This window comes from Hirundo rustica, chromosome 15 (assembly GCF_015227805.2).
Source record: "Hirundo rustica isolate bHirRus1 chromosome 15, bHirRus1.pri.v3, whole genome shotgun sequence".
NCBI lineage: Eukaryota > Metazoa > Chordata > Aves > Passeriformes > Hirundinidae > Hirundo > Hirundo rustica.
The window spans coordinates 1,177,205-1,195,527 of record NC_053464.1 but is presented as its reverse complement, the minus strand read 5'-3'; the positions used below and the strand labels follow the sequence as shown (position 1 = coordinate 1,195,527).

General features: G+C 52.4%; 2 protein-coding genes across 2 annotated transcripts in view; both read left to right on the top strand.

Moving 5' to 3' along the window:
- PIGQ (phosphatidylinositol glycan anchor biosynthesis class Q) overlaps positions 1-6,094 on the top strand; it is a 37,626-nt gene extending 31,532 nt beyond the window's left edge. The window contains exon 11 of the mRNA XM_040079332.1: positions 1,612-6,094. Coding sequence (XP_039935266.1) covers positions 1,612-1,764 — 153 coding nt within the window. The 3' untranslated portion in view covers positions 1,765-6,094. The remainder of the gene's footprint in view (positions 1-1,611) is intronic.
- Positions 6,095-9,938: 3,844 nt separating this feature from the next.
- RAB40C (RAB40C, member RAS oncogene family) overlaps positions 9,939-18,323 on the top strand; it is a 36,430-nt gene continuing 28,045 nt past the window's right edge. Inside the window, exon 1 of the mRNA XM_040079351.1 lies at positions 9,939-10,160. Within this exon, the coding sequence (XP_039935285.1) occupies positions 10,007-10,160 (154 nt within the window). The 5' untranslated portion in view covers positions 9,939-10,006. The remainder of the gene's footprint in view (positions 10,161-18,323) is intronic.

The following is an 18,323-nucleotide window of genomic DNA, read 5'->3' as shown; positions in this document are numbered from 1 at the left end:
TAGTACTGGTTTCTTTGGCCCTTTTTCCCCCCCTGTTTATTCTTTTTTTGTAATTTTCCCTTCAAGCAGCTGCCCTGGCCTTTTTCCTAAACTTCCTATGTATGCTTCTGTGTACAGGCATTTCCCCCTTCTGCTTGAGCAATCTTGTTCTTTGAAACGAACTTGACAAAGATCTCCAGGATTAATTCTAATGAACTCTTAGCTCCACCCTGCTTTCCAAGAGCTCCATCTCTGTAGGCACTGGGGGTTCATCCCTCACCACTTCATGAGCTCCAGGCAGCTGAAGCAAGCTGGTAGCACAGGCAAACTCCCAGAAACCCAGATGCTTTTTAGTGGACAAAAAAAAATATTCAGCTCTGACTAAGCAGTGACTCTGTGCATGGGTTTTGCTGTCTCTCTTTCCTTTTGTGGCTGGATTCTGTGCTGTGAATTACAGTCTCCTTTCCCAGAGCTGCTTGGTTGGCTCCAGCAGAGCTGAACCCTTTTACTAGAGAAGGATGTCCTTCCGTTTCTCTCCACTGGCCAAGCTTTTCCTGCCTCTGTAAGTCCTCACCCCTGGGCAGATGCCCTGGGCATCTCTCATGGTCTGTGCTCTGAGCCCCACCATTTCTGTGCCATCCTTTTGTCCTTTGGAGACTGTGCTGTGCATCCTTTACATGCATCAGCTCTTGGCCACACTGGATCCATCCTGTGGACTTTACCTGCCTCCCTGCCCTGAATTCTTCACTGGGATGAGCATTTCCAAGGTCTGACATGCTTCTGTCACCCCTTGTACAGTTAATGTGTCTGTTCACATCCTTGTCTTCAAAAGGTCGATGCAGCAACTGGGGACCATGGGCTGAACTTTTGTAGGCACAGACTTGGGGTGGTGACTGAAGTCAAATTAAAAAAGATTAACTCAGCCAAGGAGTCTTAATTGAAAATGTAATGAGGAGCTCTGTGGTGTGATCCTGTCGTGCTGGGACTTGGTTCCGCTGGGTAGTTTTGGGTGATACCAGGTTTAACTTAACACACAGCTGTGGGCTGAGGACCCATAACTGGTACAGCTGAACTGGTCTATTCCAGAGGAATTCCTGGAGTCCCAGTACATCCCCAGTGCGGTACTAGATGTAGGTTTAAATTAGATATTAGGAAACATTTCTTCACTGGAAGGGTGGTGAGATGCTGGTAGAGCTCCCTGGGGCAGTGGTGGAGTCACCATCCCTGGAGATGCTCAAAACAGTGTGGATGTGGCATTTGGGGACAAGGGTCAGTGGTGGCTTTGGCAGTGCTGGGTTAAGGGTTGGACTCAATGATCTTAAAGGTCTTTTCCAAATGAAAAAATTCCATGACTCTGTGATTGTATTGCTGTCTGCTGTCTCTCCAGCCACTGTCCCCTCCACTCTTGTGTGTAACACACGCTCCTCTCGTTCCCCCAGCTCTCACGGTGCTGCTTGTCTGCCCCTCTGCTTGGGAATGATTCTAGTAAGACCCTTTGCTAAGCTCAATTTGTCAGTGTTGGGTGATGTTGGAGGAGGATAAACAGCCTTAGCAATCCAGGGAGGGATTCTGATGCTGTGTGAGGAGCAGGACTCACGCTTCCCTTGCTGCTGTGCCTCTTTCTCCATACAGATCAACCCCCTCTCCTATGGAGGTGTGGTCCAGACGTACAGATTGCCCACCTACAGCTGCTATCCCAGGGACTCCTGGGCATCTCTCTGCAAGAAGCTGTTCCTTGGAGAGCTCATCTACCCTTGGAAACACAAAGGAGACAAGCAGAACTAAAGACAGTGGAAGAACTTAGGAATTTGACTGAAAAACATGCCAACTCCTAATGCTTTGGGACCAAAGGCTGCTCAGAGACAGCAACTGCTCCATCCCTTTAAATAGATTTTGTTAACATAAGAAGGGCTGAATTTTTAAAGGCAAGTATTTTTAAACATTATTTTTCAACTTTCTCTTCCCCTTCACTGTGTTTGTATATTATGCTAATGATTATTTTGGAAGCAAAAGGTTAAACCTGTCAGTGCCTCATGAAACCAGCACTCAGTGTCGTGGAGGAAGCAGCTCCCAAATGGTTTGGTGATGAATTTCTCCTTCCACGTCAGCTCGCAGGGCCATAGCAAAGCAGCCCCTCAGGTGGTTCAGAGCCACAGTGCTGTGGTGCCTTCAGCCAGAGCGTGTTTTGGACCATTTATGCTTCAGCCTTCAAGCCAGCTGATCAAAACCATGTGGAGAATCAGCTTGTGGAGTCCTACACTGAAAACTGAACAGCTGGGTGTCTGAGTTTGTATGATATTTATTAATTTCTTATTGAGGAGGGCTTGCACTCACCCTCAATGCAGCACCAGAGAAGGTGTTGAAAGAGCAGGGCTAGAGGCCCAGAAGCACAGACTGTTGTATCATGATTCTGTGATTTCTCTTAGGAGAGTTTTTTGCTTTGGATACATTTCCAAAGTGCATCAGTGCTTGGCTTTCCATGTCCTGGTCTCATTTTGATGTGTCTCCTATTCTCTCTCTTGGAAAGGGTGCCTGTGCACTGGAGGGTGATGGCCCACTGGGCATGCTGTGGTTGTGTCAAATTTAAATACAGTCCTTACCCAAAATACACTTCCTCCAGCTCTGCTTGTTCCTCTGCCCCAGCTCAAGCAAGAGGCCAGTGTCACTGTACCCTGCTTTTTGCACTGGCAGGTGAGGGCTGTGCTGGATCCTGCCCCTTTTTCCCTGGCTGGCCAAGGAACGAAGGATGGAGGAGGAAGAGGAGAAGGTGCTGTGGCTGCAGTGCCAGCCCTTCTCTGGATGGCTGCCTCTGGATTCCAGTGGGTGTTGGCAGGGCAAGGTGCCCTGGGGCTTTAGAATCCTTCAGTCAGCACTCCCAGGGACAGGGTCAGAGTTTCCTGTCCCAGCCCTGTGTCTCATCCATGTGCTGGCAGCTGTCACAGAAGAGAAGGGTTATGCCCCCCGTACTTTAAGACATCCCTGGCCAGATTTGGGTTGTCTGGAGCTGCTGAAAGCCCCTCATGGTGCAGTCACTGCCTCTGCAGGCATAGCCTGAGCAGGAGAAAAGGAAGCTCTGCAGGCAGGTGCATGGTCCAGGCATTCCTCAGCAGACAAAGCTCCAAGGCCTTCGAGGTTTCTTAGGGACATGCAAGGGAGGCAGGACTACATGGGCACTACATGATGCCCTGTCACCTTGAGCCAGGGCACATCACTGGGGAAAGCCAGTGTGGCAACGCCCCACCACCATCTGCCACTGCGGGCTCTGGCTGGGACATCCCTGCCTGCAGAAACTGGAGAGAGCTTGTTCTTTGGTGATCCGTGCTTAAAACTCCTGTGCAGCATCTTCTTGTCTTGGAATTATCACTGCCTGAGTAATTCTTCACATTCGAGGTGGGAATAAATGCAGGCTGTGATGCATTAAGTGGATACATGGTCTAAATAACATTTTCACTTCAGCTGAAGTTAGAGTCGTAAGCCATCCTCACCTGGCACTGAGCAGAGCAGGTTTACACCTTACCTCCCTCTCATCTTTCCCCTGGAGCTCCTAAATGATATCCCCTGGTTCCTCCCACGCCTGCACAGTTCACTGCTGTGAGAAACTTTGTTATTTTCGGTCTTGTGAAGGTAATGTTTCAATATCCTGGCTTTTAAAATCTTTCTCTGAGACCAGACAGTTCATGATGGTCCTGATCATGGTCCTTTGGGATCAAATGCCATGAAAGCCCCAGAGACGGCACAGAGCCATGAAAACCAGCAACTGTGACCTTCCTATTGGTAACCTGCCAGATGTATCAGATGTTCCAGTGTTGGGTTTGTTTACTAAAGGCTGATACTGACTCTGGGGTGGGGAAATACTAAACTGAGGAAAGGCTCTTCCTCAAACCTGAGATCTTGAGTCTTCTGCAACAGAGAACCTTGAGCAGCCTGGCTGGGCAGTGGCAGCTCCTTGTGGGTGCAGTTCTCCTGTGTCACCCAGAGCTGGTGCCTGAGCTGCCTCTCTGCTCCTCACCCTGGGTGTTCTCCTTGCCTGTGATGGTATCTGTGCATCTCAGTTGCTTCTGCTGGATGTTTGCCACGTCTCTCCTCTTCCTTTCCATTCTCTGCCCTGAGTCTTCCCCCACCCTTTTCCGACTCTGTGCAGACATTACAACAACGTAGCAGACATCCTGCTCAAGAACACTTGACCTTATGTCATCTCTCTAATTAGAAGTTAGGATCAGCCTGGTCTTCCACAGCAGCAGAGTGGCCCAGCAGTGGCATTTCCTCAGGGAAAAGGCTGCTGGTAAGGCTCTGGCTCTGATTTATCCTCAGATCCATATTATCCACAGCAACCCTTGGATGAGAAATAGTTAAAAATTCCAGATCTGCCATTCCTACCACGCACCCCTTATAGCAGGCAGCAAGCAGGCTTTGCCAGTCATCAGTCAAAGACTCTAATCTTACAGACTTTTTTTAATACTGCATTTCCTTATTATTATTTCTCCCACCTTTTGGTTCCCAGTGCTGCCACAAACCCCCTCTTTACTTAGGCAGGGGGTTTGTGAAGGAAAATGTGATTCACTGTGTGAAAAACTGTATCCTAGAGAGAAATTCTGTCTTGGAGAAATACTTTCTTCCCCTAACCAGGATAGCATGTGACAATGCTGAAAGGAAACCTCAGTAATTACACTGCACTGCAGGCTCTGGTTATGGGTTTGGGAGTTTTCCCTGATGCTGCAGCTGGACTGTGCTCTGTTCAGGTCCACAGAAAGATTCTTACACAGATATACAACCCATATGTTGACTTTCAGTAGTGTAAGGCAGGAAAATCTGCATTTCACCCTGCAGAGAATGAGCTGCTTTCCTCCTGCCCTGTGCTGTCTCTTCCTGCTGCTACAGCACCATCTTCTTGCTTAACTCTAGCCCTCAGTGATTTACCCTTTATGCTTAGACCTGCTGGTTACACCATCACAGGAAACTGCTGGAGGTTGTGATATCTGCTCCAGCCCTTGCTCACGCAGAGCCCCTCAAGGCTGGCTGCCTAGGACCTTGTCCAGGTGGCTTTGGGATATCTCCAAGGATGGCAACTCCAGCACCTCCCTGGACAGCCTGTGCCAGTGCTTGGTTAGGGCGCTAACCAAGTGAGAAGGTGTTCCCTGCTCTCAGGCAGGGTTTGATGTGTTTCAGTTCGTGTCCCTTGTCCTCGTGTTGTGCAGAGCTCAGTGACACCGTAACTCAGATTGCCTCAGTGAATGTGAACATAAGCAGACCTGTGTCATCTGCTCCTGTTCCCCCTCTTCTGGGACTGCTCAGCAGCCCCTTTGCCTTTTGGGGGCTAAAGCCCTGGTTAGGGGGGTGTCTGTGCATTGATTCAGATCCCTGACCTGCTCCTTGGTCCTTTTCTGGACTTGGTAGCAGAAAACACTTTCTCTCCAGCCACACTCGTGCCTGTGCTGAACTCACAGTGGGAGCTCTGGGGGCTTGGGCAGCACAACCCCAAACCTGGCAGTGTCCATGTCTGCAGGGTCAGGGAACAGCCTAAGTGTGGAGCCCTGGGGCTCTGCAGGCTCACACAGGGGATGGATGTGGATCTCAGCTGATCTTCCACATGACGGGAGGCCACAGGGCTTCCCAGCTGGATCGGGAGTTTTGGGTGCAGGATAAACACATTCAGAGCAATCCAAGCCCCACGTGGGCAGCTGATCTGCTTTCCTGGGTGAGAACACAGTGCCCACCACCTTTGCCTCTGGCTCACCATTTTGAATCAGGAGTTGCTGCAGGAGTCTGTCACCTTTGGTTCCAGTCCTTATCCACACCTGGGCCTCAAACCGGGCGTGCTCTGACTCCCTATTTACCATCTCAGCAAGCTAAATTGCAGTGTTGCTGCACTGAGTCCTGCAGGGGACACAGCATCACCCTGCATTCCCAGGCAGGTGCTGGGGCTGGGAGCAGTGGAGATGTTTGGGGGAAGCTGCAGAACTCAAGCCCAGCTCAGGACAGGGATAGGCTGCAGCTCCTCTCCCATCCACTGTGTTATTTAACATGTGGCACTGGGGAAGTTCATGAGAACTCCACAGTTCTCATAATCAATCCTCCTCACAGGGTTTTCTGGTTTTAAGTAAAGTATTATAAAAGAGCACTGACTCATTGAGACTTTCATTAAAAGTGTGTGAGCGTTTGTGAGCGAGGTTTGGCAAGGAAGTTAAAGGCCACTGTGCATTTCTCTTTCCCTCACGTGAACCACTGGGCGTTCAGCAGGGGCAAAGTGCTCCCGCAGCAGCGACGCAGTGTTTGTTTTAAATGTCACCACTAACCCCAGCTGAAGGTGACTTCCTTCCCGCTGCAGCCCTGATGTGAAATGCAGCCTAATGATGTGAAACACAGACCAGTCCCGTGCACCAGTCCAGGAACAAGCCCTGGCTCAGGAACCACGCTGGCTTCAGGCTCGTGGCAGCTCCAGTTCTGCAGGCAGGAGTGGTGGGCAGAGCGATGGCAGCCAGCAGGACATTGACAATGCCAGCAAGACCAGTTGCAGCGGAGATGAGGGATCTGCACATACCAGTGCTTGTGGGTGAGTTTAGGGATGGAGAGCTTTGTTCTGCTGATAGGTTTTATTGGTTAATTCAACCTTTTAATCAGAACTTAAATGGATTTTGATTACTCCAGAATAAAGATATTGGGAGGAAAATCCAGCCCTTCCCTCTAGTTTGACTTGCTGCTGAGCACAGTGTGGCTGTCAGCAGCACAGGGATGGGGTAGGGTGGCTGCTGGAGGCTCAGCTGATCCAGGCAGGCTGTTCATCACCATCCCAGCGCCTGGATGGGACATTCCTCAACCTCTGCTCTCACACACACGGGCATTTCAGCACTTGTCCAGCTACAATTGTTGTGCCAAGGCCAAACCACAAAGCTTGTGCAAGGAGGATCCAATGGATGCCACCTCAGGCCTGGGAGATGGTTGAGGTGATGCTCCTCCAGCTCTGGGTGTTCCTGTGATTCAGAGAGGGGTGCCTCGGTTTCCCGTGAGCCTGCCCATGTGGTGTGTTCACTGTGAGGGGGCAGGACAGGGGACAATCCTCTGCAGCACAGCAAAATCCGAGCAGGAGCCCAAGCTGGGTCTGAGAAATGATGAGTCCTGGCCACTCCTTCCCTCCTCACACCAGAGCAGTCACTCCCTTGAATTCCATTCCTTTCTCTTTTTCCCCTCTCCCAGCTGAATGCACGGATGGCTGTGACAAAGTCCCTGCATTGCAGCAAGCCCCTGCCAAGGTCACCCCTGTGCCAGGATTGCCCTTCTTCCTCTGTCTTCCACCTCTTGCCACAATTCCCACCTGTCTGGGCTGTTTGGTTTCCACCATCCCACCAAAGCCAAGAGAAATCCCTTGAAAGAGCGAGCCACAAACAGAGCTTTGGCTGGCCCTGTGGAGCGGCAGGACTGAGACCCAGAGGCTGAGAAAAAAAAATAGAATAGAGGAGATTCCTGCCCAGCCTCCTCCTGTCCACTTCCACTGCTTTGCATCCAATGGACTGTTGGACAGAAATGAGGCTTTTCTCTCCTCCTGGGGAAAACAAATATCCACAGGTCCCCCCCTCTCCCCTTCGCCTGCTCCACTCACCAGGCTGTGTCCTGGAGGGATGTTTCTCCACAGGCCGTACTCTCCCAGCCCCTTTTCCCAGGAATGCAGTGGCCGGGAATGGCAGTGGCTGCAGGAGGACATCTGCTCTTTGGGTTTGCTTTAGCTGCTATTTCGTTTCCCTCTGTCAGTGCTCTCACTGTGCTTTGGCAGCAGCCAAAAAGAGAGCTGGGAGAGGGCACAGAGGGGGCTGTGTTTGCCCCCTGCCAGTGGAGAAGCCAGACTGAGTGGCTGAGGGTGAGGATCCCTTTGGCCCACAGGACACAAACCCCTCACCAGAACAGGTTCCCCCCCCAAAAGGATTCATAGCTTGTGGCTCCAGGGCAGCACAGGAGCTCCAAGCCCTCAGGCTGCGGGAGAGGGAAGGAAGCCAGGCTGAGTCCACCGAAGAGGCGGCAGCACCCCCTCCCTGTGAGTGTGGAGGCAACTCTGGAGCAAGTCCAGAGAGGCCACAGTGATGCTCCAAGGGCAGGAGCTCCTCTCCTCTGAGGCCAGGCTGGGAGAGCTGAGGACGCTCATCTGGAGAAGAAAAGGTTCCAGGGGGAGCTCAGAGCCCCTGCCAGGGCCTAAAGGGGCTCCAGAAGAGCTGCAGAGGGACTGGGGACAAGGGATGGAGGGAGAGGACACAGGGAATGGCTTCCACTGCCAGAGGGCAGAGTTAGATGGGATATTGGGCAGGAATTGTTCCCTGGGAGGGTGGGCAGGGCCTGGCACAGGGTGCCCAGAGCAGCTGTGGCTGCCCCTGGATCCCTGGAAGTGCCCAGGTTGGGATGAGGCATGGAGCAGCCTGGGACAGTGGAAGGTGTCCCTGCCCATGGCAGTGGAGCGGGACTGGGTTGTCTGTGAGGTCCCCTCCAACACAAACCATTCCATGATTCTATAAAAACATCAGCCCTCAATCCATCCCTCTCCCTCTCCATCCATGAGTGACCCTGCCATGCTCCTCAGTCATTCCCAGGGCTCTCTGGCACGAGCAGCCACCAGGAACTCCCCAAGGAGCTGCAGGATCCTTGCAGGCTGAGGGGCATCTGTGGTGCTCGCTGGGCTGGGGAACGTGGGTCATTGAAATGGGATTCATTGGAAGCAGCCGGGCTGGGAACGTCAATGGTGAAATGCCCAGCTCTGGAAAGACTAGCAGTATGCTTTGTTCAGCACAGGGATTTGTCAGCAATGACGGCAGGGAGAGGATCCTCCACACCTTCCCACTGGCAATCCCCTGGGACTGGGTTTGGGAGTGCTTCCTCAGGGATGTTAGGCCTGTGCCAAGGGATTCCAGTGGAGAACATCCAGGAGTCCTGGGTACAGGCTCATCCTAGTACCCACAGTCCCACTGCCATCCCCATTCCCTGAGGACATGCTGGATGTCACCGTGGCTGCCCCCTGCCCCACCGACAATGGGGTGCACACACCTTCCACCCCAAGAACCCACTGGCTGCCATAAAATGGACACTCACCCACCTGGATGCCCCCAAATTGTGGGTGCCTCTCTTTCTGGATGCCGACCCCATATCTGGAGGAGGACACCTCTATGCCCTCCCTCCCGCGTACCCACCCACCTGGACACCTCTCACACCTGGATGCCTCCAAATCCTGGGTGCCGCATCTTCTTGGATGCCCCACACATCTGGATGCCCCCCATCTACGTGCCCCTCCCATGTGGATGCTCAGCTGCCATCTGGATGCCCCCCTTCCTGGATGACACCTGGGTGCTCCGCACACACGGGTGTTCCCCAGTCCCGGCTCTCCAATCCCGGGTGCCTCTCCCCGCGACGGGTGCCCCCTCACCCGACTCGCTATCCCACCATGCCCTGCTTCCCGCAAGGCACGCCGGGAGCTGTAGTCCGCAGCCGTCCACCAGTCCGCTGGCCCTGCCCTCTGAGCTCTGAGGGGCGCGTCGGGGCGGGGCGCTTTTGATTGGCATGTAGCTAAGCCTATAGAAGTGGCGGCTATGCGGAGGAGGTGGAATCGTCTCAGATTGACGCACGACTCAGCCTATGGGAGTGGCGAGAGTGGGGCCGAGGCACCGCCTGGGCTGGGGCAGACGCGGCGGGTCCGTGAGGCGGGGGCGGCCCGGCCCGGCCCGGCTGAGGTGGGTGACGGGACCGGAGCTGGGTCTGACCCGGCGCGGTGCTGCGGCCCTGCGGGGCGGAACGGGCTCGGGGCCCGGTGGGGCGGCGGCGCTTTGTGCGAGTGGGAGGGCGGAGCGGGGCCGTGTCAGCGGCGGGGGCGCTGCGGGGCCGGATCGGGCCGGGCCCTTCCTCCGCCTTCTCCTCCTCCTCCTCCTCCTTCTCGTCCTCCGCCGCAGGTCCCAGCGCGGCCCCGGCGGAAGATGCGCGGCCGGCGGTGAGCGGCGGCGGGGCAGAGGCCGCAGCCCGAGGCTGGCGGGCGGAGGATGCGGGCCGAGCCGCCTCGCCGATGAGAGGCAGGATGGGCACCCAGGGCAGCCCGGTGAAGAGCTACGATTACCTGCTCAAGTTCCTGCTGGTGGGCGACAGCGACGTGGGGAAGGGGGAGATCTTGGAGAGCCTGCAGGACGGCGCCTCCGAATCCCCCTACGCCTACAGCAACGGTAAGGGGGGCTGGAGGGAACCGGGCCGCGGGACCCCCATCGCTGTCACACTCCTATCGCTGTAGCCTCCCCCCGCTATTGCTGTCATCCGCATCCCGCGGGGACTCCCGAGGGCCGAACCCCAGCGCCGAGCTGGCGGGCAGGGAGGGGTTGTTTTGCTTTTTCCTTTGTTGGGTTTTTTTTTGGTTGTTTTTTTGTTTTTTTTTTTTCCATTAACTGAGAGCGCAGCGCGTGGCAGGCAGCTCAGAGGCCTCCTCAGCTCCTTGAAATGCCCCAAATCTGGAGGAGAATGTGGGCAGAGGGGCTGGTGTCTGATGTAATCCCTGGATGCGCAGCCGGACCCTTCCCAAGCCGTCCCGCTCGCAGGGCAGGGCTGCCCTCCCTCTCTCCGGCTGCCGCAAGGACTGAGCCGTCCCCAGAGGAAGCAGGGTCTGTAACAAAAGAACTGGAGCCTGATTCCCAGCCCGGAGTCGCTCTGGCTCGGTGGCTGTACCGGGAGCGGCTGGGTTGGCTGATGCACCTCCTGCCAGCGTCGAGATTCCTAATGGAGCCCATAGCAGACCATTAACTACGGTATCACAAGACCGTAATTAAGAGCCAAGGAGCGTCGCTGTGCATTTCCTGCAGTTACAGTGTAGCACGGCCTGGCGGGGTGCGGGTCCTGCTGTGGGTTTCAATCTGTCATCCTTCCCCCTCCTCCGTGCACAATAACATCCCCGAGGGCTCAGACCCTGCATCATCACTGCAGCCCAGGGCAGGAGCAGGTGGTGCCGAGTTTTGCCTGTATCAGGAACCCAAGGGAATCGGGAGCTCCTTGGTGCTCTGCACTGGCCAAATTCGGAGCGTGCAGAACAGTGTGGCTCTGACCACACTCGGTCCTTGGAGCCACCACCAGCTCCCCAGGAGCTGATGCAAGTGCACACCTGCTCCATGGAGATTTACGGGGAGGTGGTGACTCAGAAGTGGAGCTGCCTGTGAAATGGGAGCTGCGCTTCAGGAGGGAGAAGGCTTTGGTATCGTTCATCTCCTCAGGTGTCTAGTTGGGCTGGTGTGGTTTGCCTTCGAGGAGGGCTGGGAACTTCAGAGCTTCCCTGAAGAGAGCTTGTGTTTCTGGAGAACCTGCCTCACCTGGGAGCTGGGGAACTGCTTCGTGGGGTTGGTGTTTACTATGCAGAGTGTAACGGGGTGGCTGTTTTAAGTGAAGTATTATAGTTAATATTGTCTCCTGATTGAAGTGGGTTTGAAGCAGACGTGGTAGGAATAAGGAATGACTTAAGTGGGGTCTTTGGTATAAGCATGAAATGCAAAGAACAGGGATTTTGGCTATGCCTATAGACTTTTTGTCTCAGAACTCACTCTTCTGTAGCAACTAAATACCAGCATCTTTTTGTTGGTAAAAGAAATCTGAGTGAATAATTTCAGAACCTTCCCTTGTCCTCTGTGGGCAATTGAGCCCATTCCTAATTAGAGAATTAGGTCACATACTGTTGTTTCACAGTAATATGTGCTCTGATAGTCTCTGCTTCTGTTGATTCTGGGAAGCGATGCACCTTTAGAATAATCAGCTGGAATGGCTTTGATATCCAAGTGAATTTGATCCTGCTGATGCTGCTGACACCCTTGGCAGTGGAACTCCCTGTGCCTCTGGCACAGCTGGGACATGCTGGCAGGGCGTGCTGCTCCCCTGTCCTGACAGAGACCATCCCCTGAGCAAAAGCTCTTGGATTTTGGGAACAGCTCGAGCCTGGCCTCCTCTTTGACACGTACCTAATGCCATCCCGAAACAGCGATGCCAGAATGTTATGTGAAGGTTGTGTTTGTAAATCTGCTTGTAAGCACATCGTCCTCGTCCTCACCCCCTCTCAGAGCCCACATCCCAGTTTTAAAATCAGTGTTGTATCATCTTACCACTATTTTAGTCAGTGCAGAAAGCACAACTTGCCTGTGCTGATGTGTGCTTTGGGCTGTTCTTGTGCTGGGGATAGCTCGTGTGGAGCTCAGGTCCCTGACTTTGGCAGGGAGCAGAGAGAGCACTTGCCTTCTCTGTCTGGTTGGGGTCTGTTGCTTTTACTCTGTTGTGTGGAAACATTTGTAAGCAGCCAGGTTTTGTGGTGCAGCGTGGAATGGATCGTCTTTCCAGCTTGAGGAAGGCACACCCTTAGAAGTGAAGCTCTGTAAATGTAGCTCTGTATTTTAGCTGCTCTTACCCAGCCTGTTAGAAAAGGGATTGAAGCATTCTTCTCTACTCTGTGGGCATCTGGGTGTTGGATCAGCACACAAGTGAGAGATGAAAAGCCCTTTTTCTGTTGGCTTTTAGGTGCTGTAAGCAGCCTCTGCCTGCCTGTGTCCAGTATCTGAGAGCCTTGGACACAGTGGGAGCCGTGTCTGTCATACAGCACCATGGGTGCTTCTGTCCATCCTTTTTCAGGATCCTTGAACAGAAGTGTCACTTCTCAGCACAGCCTTGGAGCTTGGCACCTCGTTCTAAATCGGGCACATCTTAAATTAGCCCCTGCATTTCCTGTGGTGCATAGCAAGGCCTCAGCAATGTCCTTTCTTTAAATTGCTGGCAAAATAAACCTGCTCTGTGGGAGCAGAGGTGATTGTTACTCCTGGTGCAGGAGGAGATGTGAGCAGTGCCCTGACCATTGCTGCACCAAGCTGTGAGGGCACTAAATATGGAACTTTTAGTGACATAAAGGTGGCATTTTGAGGAGGAATTTGAGGTCCGGTTGACACTTGTTTGTTCCCTACTAGGTTCATGCTGAAACTATGGAGTGTATCACTCTCCAGGAGCATCAGCCAAGCACACTCCCTGTGAAGAATAGGGAGTGTTGTTTTTGTCCTGTGGCTGGATATTGTAACTGATTTGGACTTAGCTTTTACTTTTTCTTGGGCATCCATAGAAGACCCTGAATTAAACCTTCCTAGTATTGTTTTGACAGGGGGAACATAAATGTTCTTCTGAGCTTCCAGTGTTGTCCTTCGCAGCTTTTACCCTCCCTTTCCCAAATCTGTAGTTATGGAGGCAGGATGCTGTTCTTAGAACCTGACTGCTGCTCTGGACAGCTGGAACATCTCACCCGGGAGCCAAAAATCCTGCGTTTTCCCTGGATGCCCTCTGCTGTCAGCCCTGGCTCCTTCTCCACAGGTGCAGGGAGAGGCCGCTCTGGCCCCTGTTCCATGAGCTACGGGGTTACACCAGACTCGGGATGAAACTGTGATTTCCTTGTGGATATGAGTCCCCTACACAGATCACTTTAGTCTTTAAACAGCTCACTTGGGGTCTGTTCTTATCCATCCCCACGTAGTGAAGCAGGACAGAAACGTCTGTGGTCGCAGGGTGGTTTGGGACATGAGATGTGGTGGAGCTGCACGTGAAAGTAGGGGTGGTGTGCATGCCGTGAGTTAGGGGCACGAGGCAGCTCCTCACCCGAGGGTCCCGTGGCTCTGTCACCGCCATGTCACACATCCACTCTGGAACAGCTGGTTATTCGTGTGCTGAAATGATCTCACCCAGCAGGTTTGTTGGCTTGCTGGAGCAGCCAGCCCTGAGCGCGGCTGAGTCAGGGCAGCGCTCCGCGCTCGGCACTGCTGTATGCGACAGTGCTGGTGCCCCAGGAACAGGGCCAGGCCTGGGCTCACCTCGCAGACGTGAGGGTGTTGTGCTCCCTTCTCACATGATGGAGGGCTTTTTCTGCAGCTGCCTTCCCCCTCACCTGCTGCTGTTCCCACAGGAAAGCAGAAATGTGTGTTAGGGAGAGAGCAGAGCATGTTTTGGAGCAGATGGCTTTGACTGGAAAGGGGGTGGATTTTTATTTTTATTTTCCCTGTCCTCAGCTTGTATTAAGAAAGTGATGAGGATGCAGCCAATGTCCTCACTCTGATCTTGCAGTGAGCACACAAAAGCTAAAATGAGAGCCCTGCCCTGCACAGAGTCGGTGCTGACACCAGCCCTGATGCACTGAGTCCCAGCGCCTCCTTTCAACTCTTTCTCTTGGCTGGGTTTTAGTACCTTGATTCAAGCACCATCCTTAGGTGCTCTGTATCCCACTGTTATCCAGACCCAAGGCAATGTCAGGGAAAAGGCACCTGAATGCTCAATGCAATAGCTGCTGACAGATTTTATGGTTCAGGTGAAAACTGGATCTTTCCCAAGAGCTCTTCCCCTATAGTCAAAGTGCAGGAATTCAGCTCCTGGGAAGCAGCAGCAAGCCCACCAGAGCTGGGGTTCCAAGCCAGGAGTGAGGGCTGGAGCAGTGCAGCTTCCTGTGCTTTCCCTGGCCAGGAGGAAGAGGAGGGGCAGCTGAAGACACTTCCCAGCCCTCGGAGGTGGTCAGTCCCCTCCAGCTGCTGCTGTTTGCCTGGGGACCGCTCTTAATTACCAGGTTGTTTATTTGAGTGATCCAGAGCTTTGGGTGTCTTTTCCCTCCAGTTGTTTCTGTGCAACTGTCTGAATCTGGAGATCCCTAAGATGCCCCTGTCAACTCTCCCTTTACAGCAGTTCCTCTCCCAGTGTGTCCCTGTGACCCCTCAGGCACCAGCCTGCAACCAGAAACTCCCCTGGTAGTCCCACGCCAACCAGGAGATAACCTGTCCCACAGCAGCGTGCAGGAGCGGGGAGCGAAGAGACACTTTGTGTCATCCTCCTTGCTGCCATGGAGGGCACGTGAAGGGATGTTTCCCAGTGCTGCTGCTCCTTGCCTGCTGAGTTTCCAAGACTGATCATGGAGGTGGTCTCTTGCTTCTGATCAGCAGCCTCCATGGTGCTGCTGTGTTTGACTGGAGTTCCTGCTGCACTGGTTCACTTTTCACAGCATTAAAAAGTTTGTAATGAGCAGCTGTGCTCTAAACTTGAACTCGTGTAAGCACAGGACCTCTCTTGATACTGGCTCGCCCTCCTGAGCAGACAAGAATTTCTGGGTGACCCCATGTGCAGTAAAACCTCAGACAGGGCCAGCACTGATGTAGTGGCATCTTCTGGGCATAGACATGAGAGCTACAGGTGTTGAGCCTGGCACGTGGCGGCTGAGTCCTCATCCTGGTGCTGCTGCACTGCCAGGGCTCTCCTTGGCATTGGCAGGGAGGGAAGCCTTGGTTCTGGCGCTGCTTTGGTGCCTCCTCTGCCTCACCTGGCCCGGTCCCACCCGGCGTGTCCTGCTCTGCCAGAGCAGCACTGTCCCTGTCGATGGTGGGCACGGGCTGGTCGCGCTGCCCCACTGCTTCAGCTGCTGCACACCAATGGGAACGGCTCTTTGTTTTCTGGCAGGACTGTGTTCTTTGGAATAATGTTTGGAATAATATTTCAGTTTGAGGCTTTAGCGCTCTGATGCAAGGAGGATTGAGGCAAAGTGTTCCAAGTGCAGCTCAGCCATCACGTTCCTGTAGTGGCTGCACAATTGATGTGCAGGAAATGTTTGAGCTGGACTGTGCTGGTTGTGCTGCTGGAAACCTCTTTGGATGGCTTGCACAGTGGTTGTTGCAGCAATTCCTGCTGTCTGCCAGCACTTACATCAGTGTCCTTCAGAGATGTTCACTTCCCTGTCATCAGATGCAAAGCTGATCTCATCAGAGCAGGCAACTCAGAAACAGCTCCAGCATCTCTTATTTCTCCATTGTTTACTACATAACCTTTGTGTGAAAAATAGTTCCATAGATACAGTGCTGAACTTCCAGCTCTGCTTGTTGTGGGACTAACCAGCTGCGGTTTAAACTTAAATCCCAAAACAAAGCCAACAAACAAAAAAATCCCCATCAAGCCAAAACCCAACCCCCAAATCGAGTGCCTCGCAGGTTTGGTGTCTCTCTAGTCAGGATTAGAGGTACTTAACAGCGTAGGTAGTTATGTGCACAGAACTCTTGAGGAGGGTTGTGTTTTTGTTGGGGTTTTTTAAAGCTGGGAACATACTCTGCAAAATTCTGGATTGCGCTGCAGAGTTCTCACCACCTCTAATCCCTCTATAAAAGCTGTGCTTTTGTGGCTGTTAACGTGTTCTGGAGCCCTGATTGCACAAAGGTGATGTGAGCCGAGCAGTACAAAGCTGAAATGGGTGGAATGTTCTTCTAATAACTGGGATTAAAAGTTTCTCTGTGTTTTTCATTTGTAAAAAGCAGGCAGGTTTTGGTCTCTCCAGATTCCACACCAACATTGTCCACTCCACTCCTGGTGTGAGGGTTTTTGGTTGGTTTAGTATTTAGGCTGCATTGGAAAGACCATGGAAATTATTCTCCTCCTACTCCTTGAGCTTTTGTTTCCAGCCTGTTCCCTGGCATGTTTTCCTCTGCAGCTTCGCTCTCTCCGAACAGCAGAGCATCTTTCCATTGCACTTAAGAGTAGCTATCCTCTGAGCTGAGGCTTTGAGCTGTGGGTCTATAACCTTGCTGGTTAAAATCTGGTTTTCTTTCCCTTTGCCCCTCGCTGTCCCCTGGCACTCCAGCTTGAGCTCTACAGGAGCATTATGTCATATCAATTCCTGTGTGATTGCAGGCACTGGAGGTGGAAGAAAGCTCCAGTGTGAAAACCTTCGGCTTTGTTTTGCTAAGGGCTTTGCTGTAAAGTGAGACTCACCTGAAAGAAAATTGCCCTGGGGCGCAGAGGGTGGTGGCTTAAGGCAAGAAGCCTCCATCAGAGTCTCTTTGCTTCTGCTAGTTGTAGTAAATAGTAAGATTACAACATAGCACGGAGATTGTTTGTTCCTCAGAGATTGTTTGTTCCTGTAGAGCTTCTATTTGCTGAAAGTATTTTTACGTAGCCACAGCTTTTTAGATTTCTTCCTCTTTTCTGCTTCATCTTGTTTCATTTCCATCGGCCCGTTCTAGATATGGTTAGATCATTTTAAAACTTTGACACCTGTTCTCCAATAAATATAGCACCTGAAATTCTTGATGTCCTGTATGTTCTGTGCAGTATTGGGCATTGAACTGGGAAAAAAGTCCTCGTACAATTCAAACATAATTTTTGCTCCTTAATCTATCAGTGGTTAAGGAGGAGACAGGTGGAAAGGGGACACTGAAAGGCTGTACTTCTATGACAGTTTAAAAGAAGGTTCTGAGCATCTTTGGGGTAACCTTTTAAATAAAATACAGAGTTCTAAAAATTTCTTTTTTTAACTTGGATTTTAACTTGTTTCCAGCCCAACTGCTGAGTTCCTGGGCCCACTTGGGGATTTTACTGTACTCTTTGCCTCTCTGTGCAGGTAATTGCCCCTGCTCCCTGCTCAGTCCTGGACACAAAAGTTACCCTGCCTTGTTTCCTTTGGTACCTGCTGTAACAGCACCTGTAGCAGGCCTTTTGCCCATGGTTCTGGAGTGGAGGCTGAGTGGACTGGAGAAAGAACTAGATGGAAAAAACTCAACCAAACAATGAACAAAGAAAACACAACAACCCACTCTCTCATCCCATTTTGCCCATCGTTTATTTAATCTTTAATTCCTCTCTTGTCCCAAGAGTTGTTATTTTTCTTACATTGTCAAACTGCCTGAGTAACTTGGTGGTAAAATCAGTGCAGGAAACTGCAGGCCCATGCTGTGGCACAAGGAGATGAAACTCTGCAGGGTAGGTCTTACCTGTGCCTTACCTGTGCTGTTCACCCTGCCAACAAATGTGTTTGCTGTGGAACACCTCCGTGGGTTGAGACACACTTGTGTTCTTGTAGGGTTTGTCTGTATTAAAAGGCTGAAATTCAATACTTTCTTCTATTTTAAAAATGTCAAATGCAGGCTTTTCCCTGGCGGCAGCAAAAGTGCTCCAGAGAGGCTGCCAGGGTAGCTGGAGTGAGATCTTTGTCCTGTAGGTCAGGAGGCGACCTGGGTGGCTCCAGTTTGGGCTTTGAAAACCTGGTTTCAGGCTGGTGAGAGCTGCTGTGAGGCAGCAGAGTTTGTACAGGTGTGTAGTGAGGTGCTGGCTGTGCCAACAGGGCCAGTCCAGCCTTCAAGGACAAGGAGGGAGAACTGAGTGCACCTGCCATGCACTGTAAGTCAGGCCCCTGGAGATTTGTTGTCATTGGAAACAGCACATGGAAAGGTGAAACCAGTGTTAGCAGCCTTAGCAGCCATCCTGGTGCTTCCAGCGTGGAGCATCCCTTTCCTGGCACAGGACTTGTGGTTGGTGCAGTGAGACCAGACTTGGGAGCCAGGGAAATTCCTGGGGAGAGGAATCTCTGG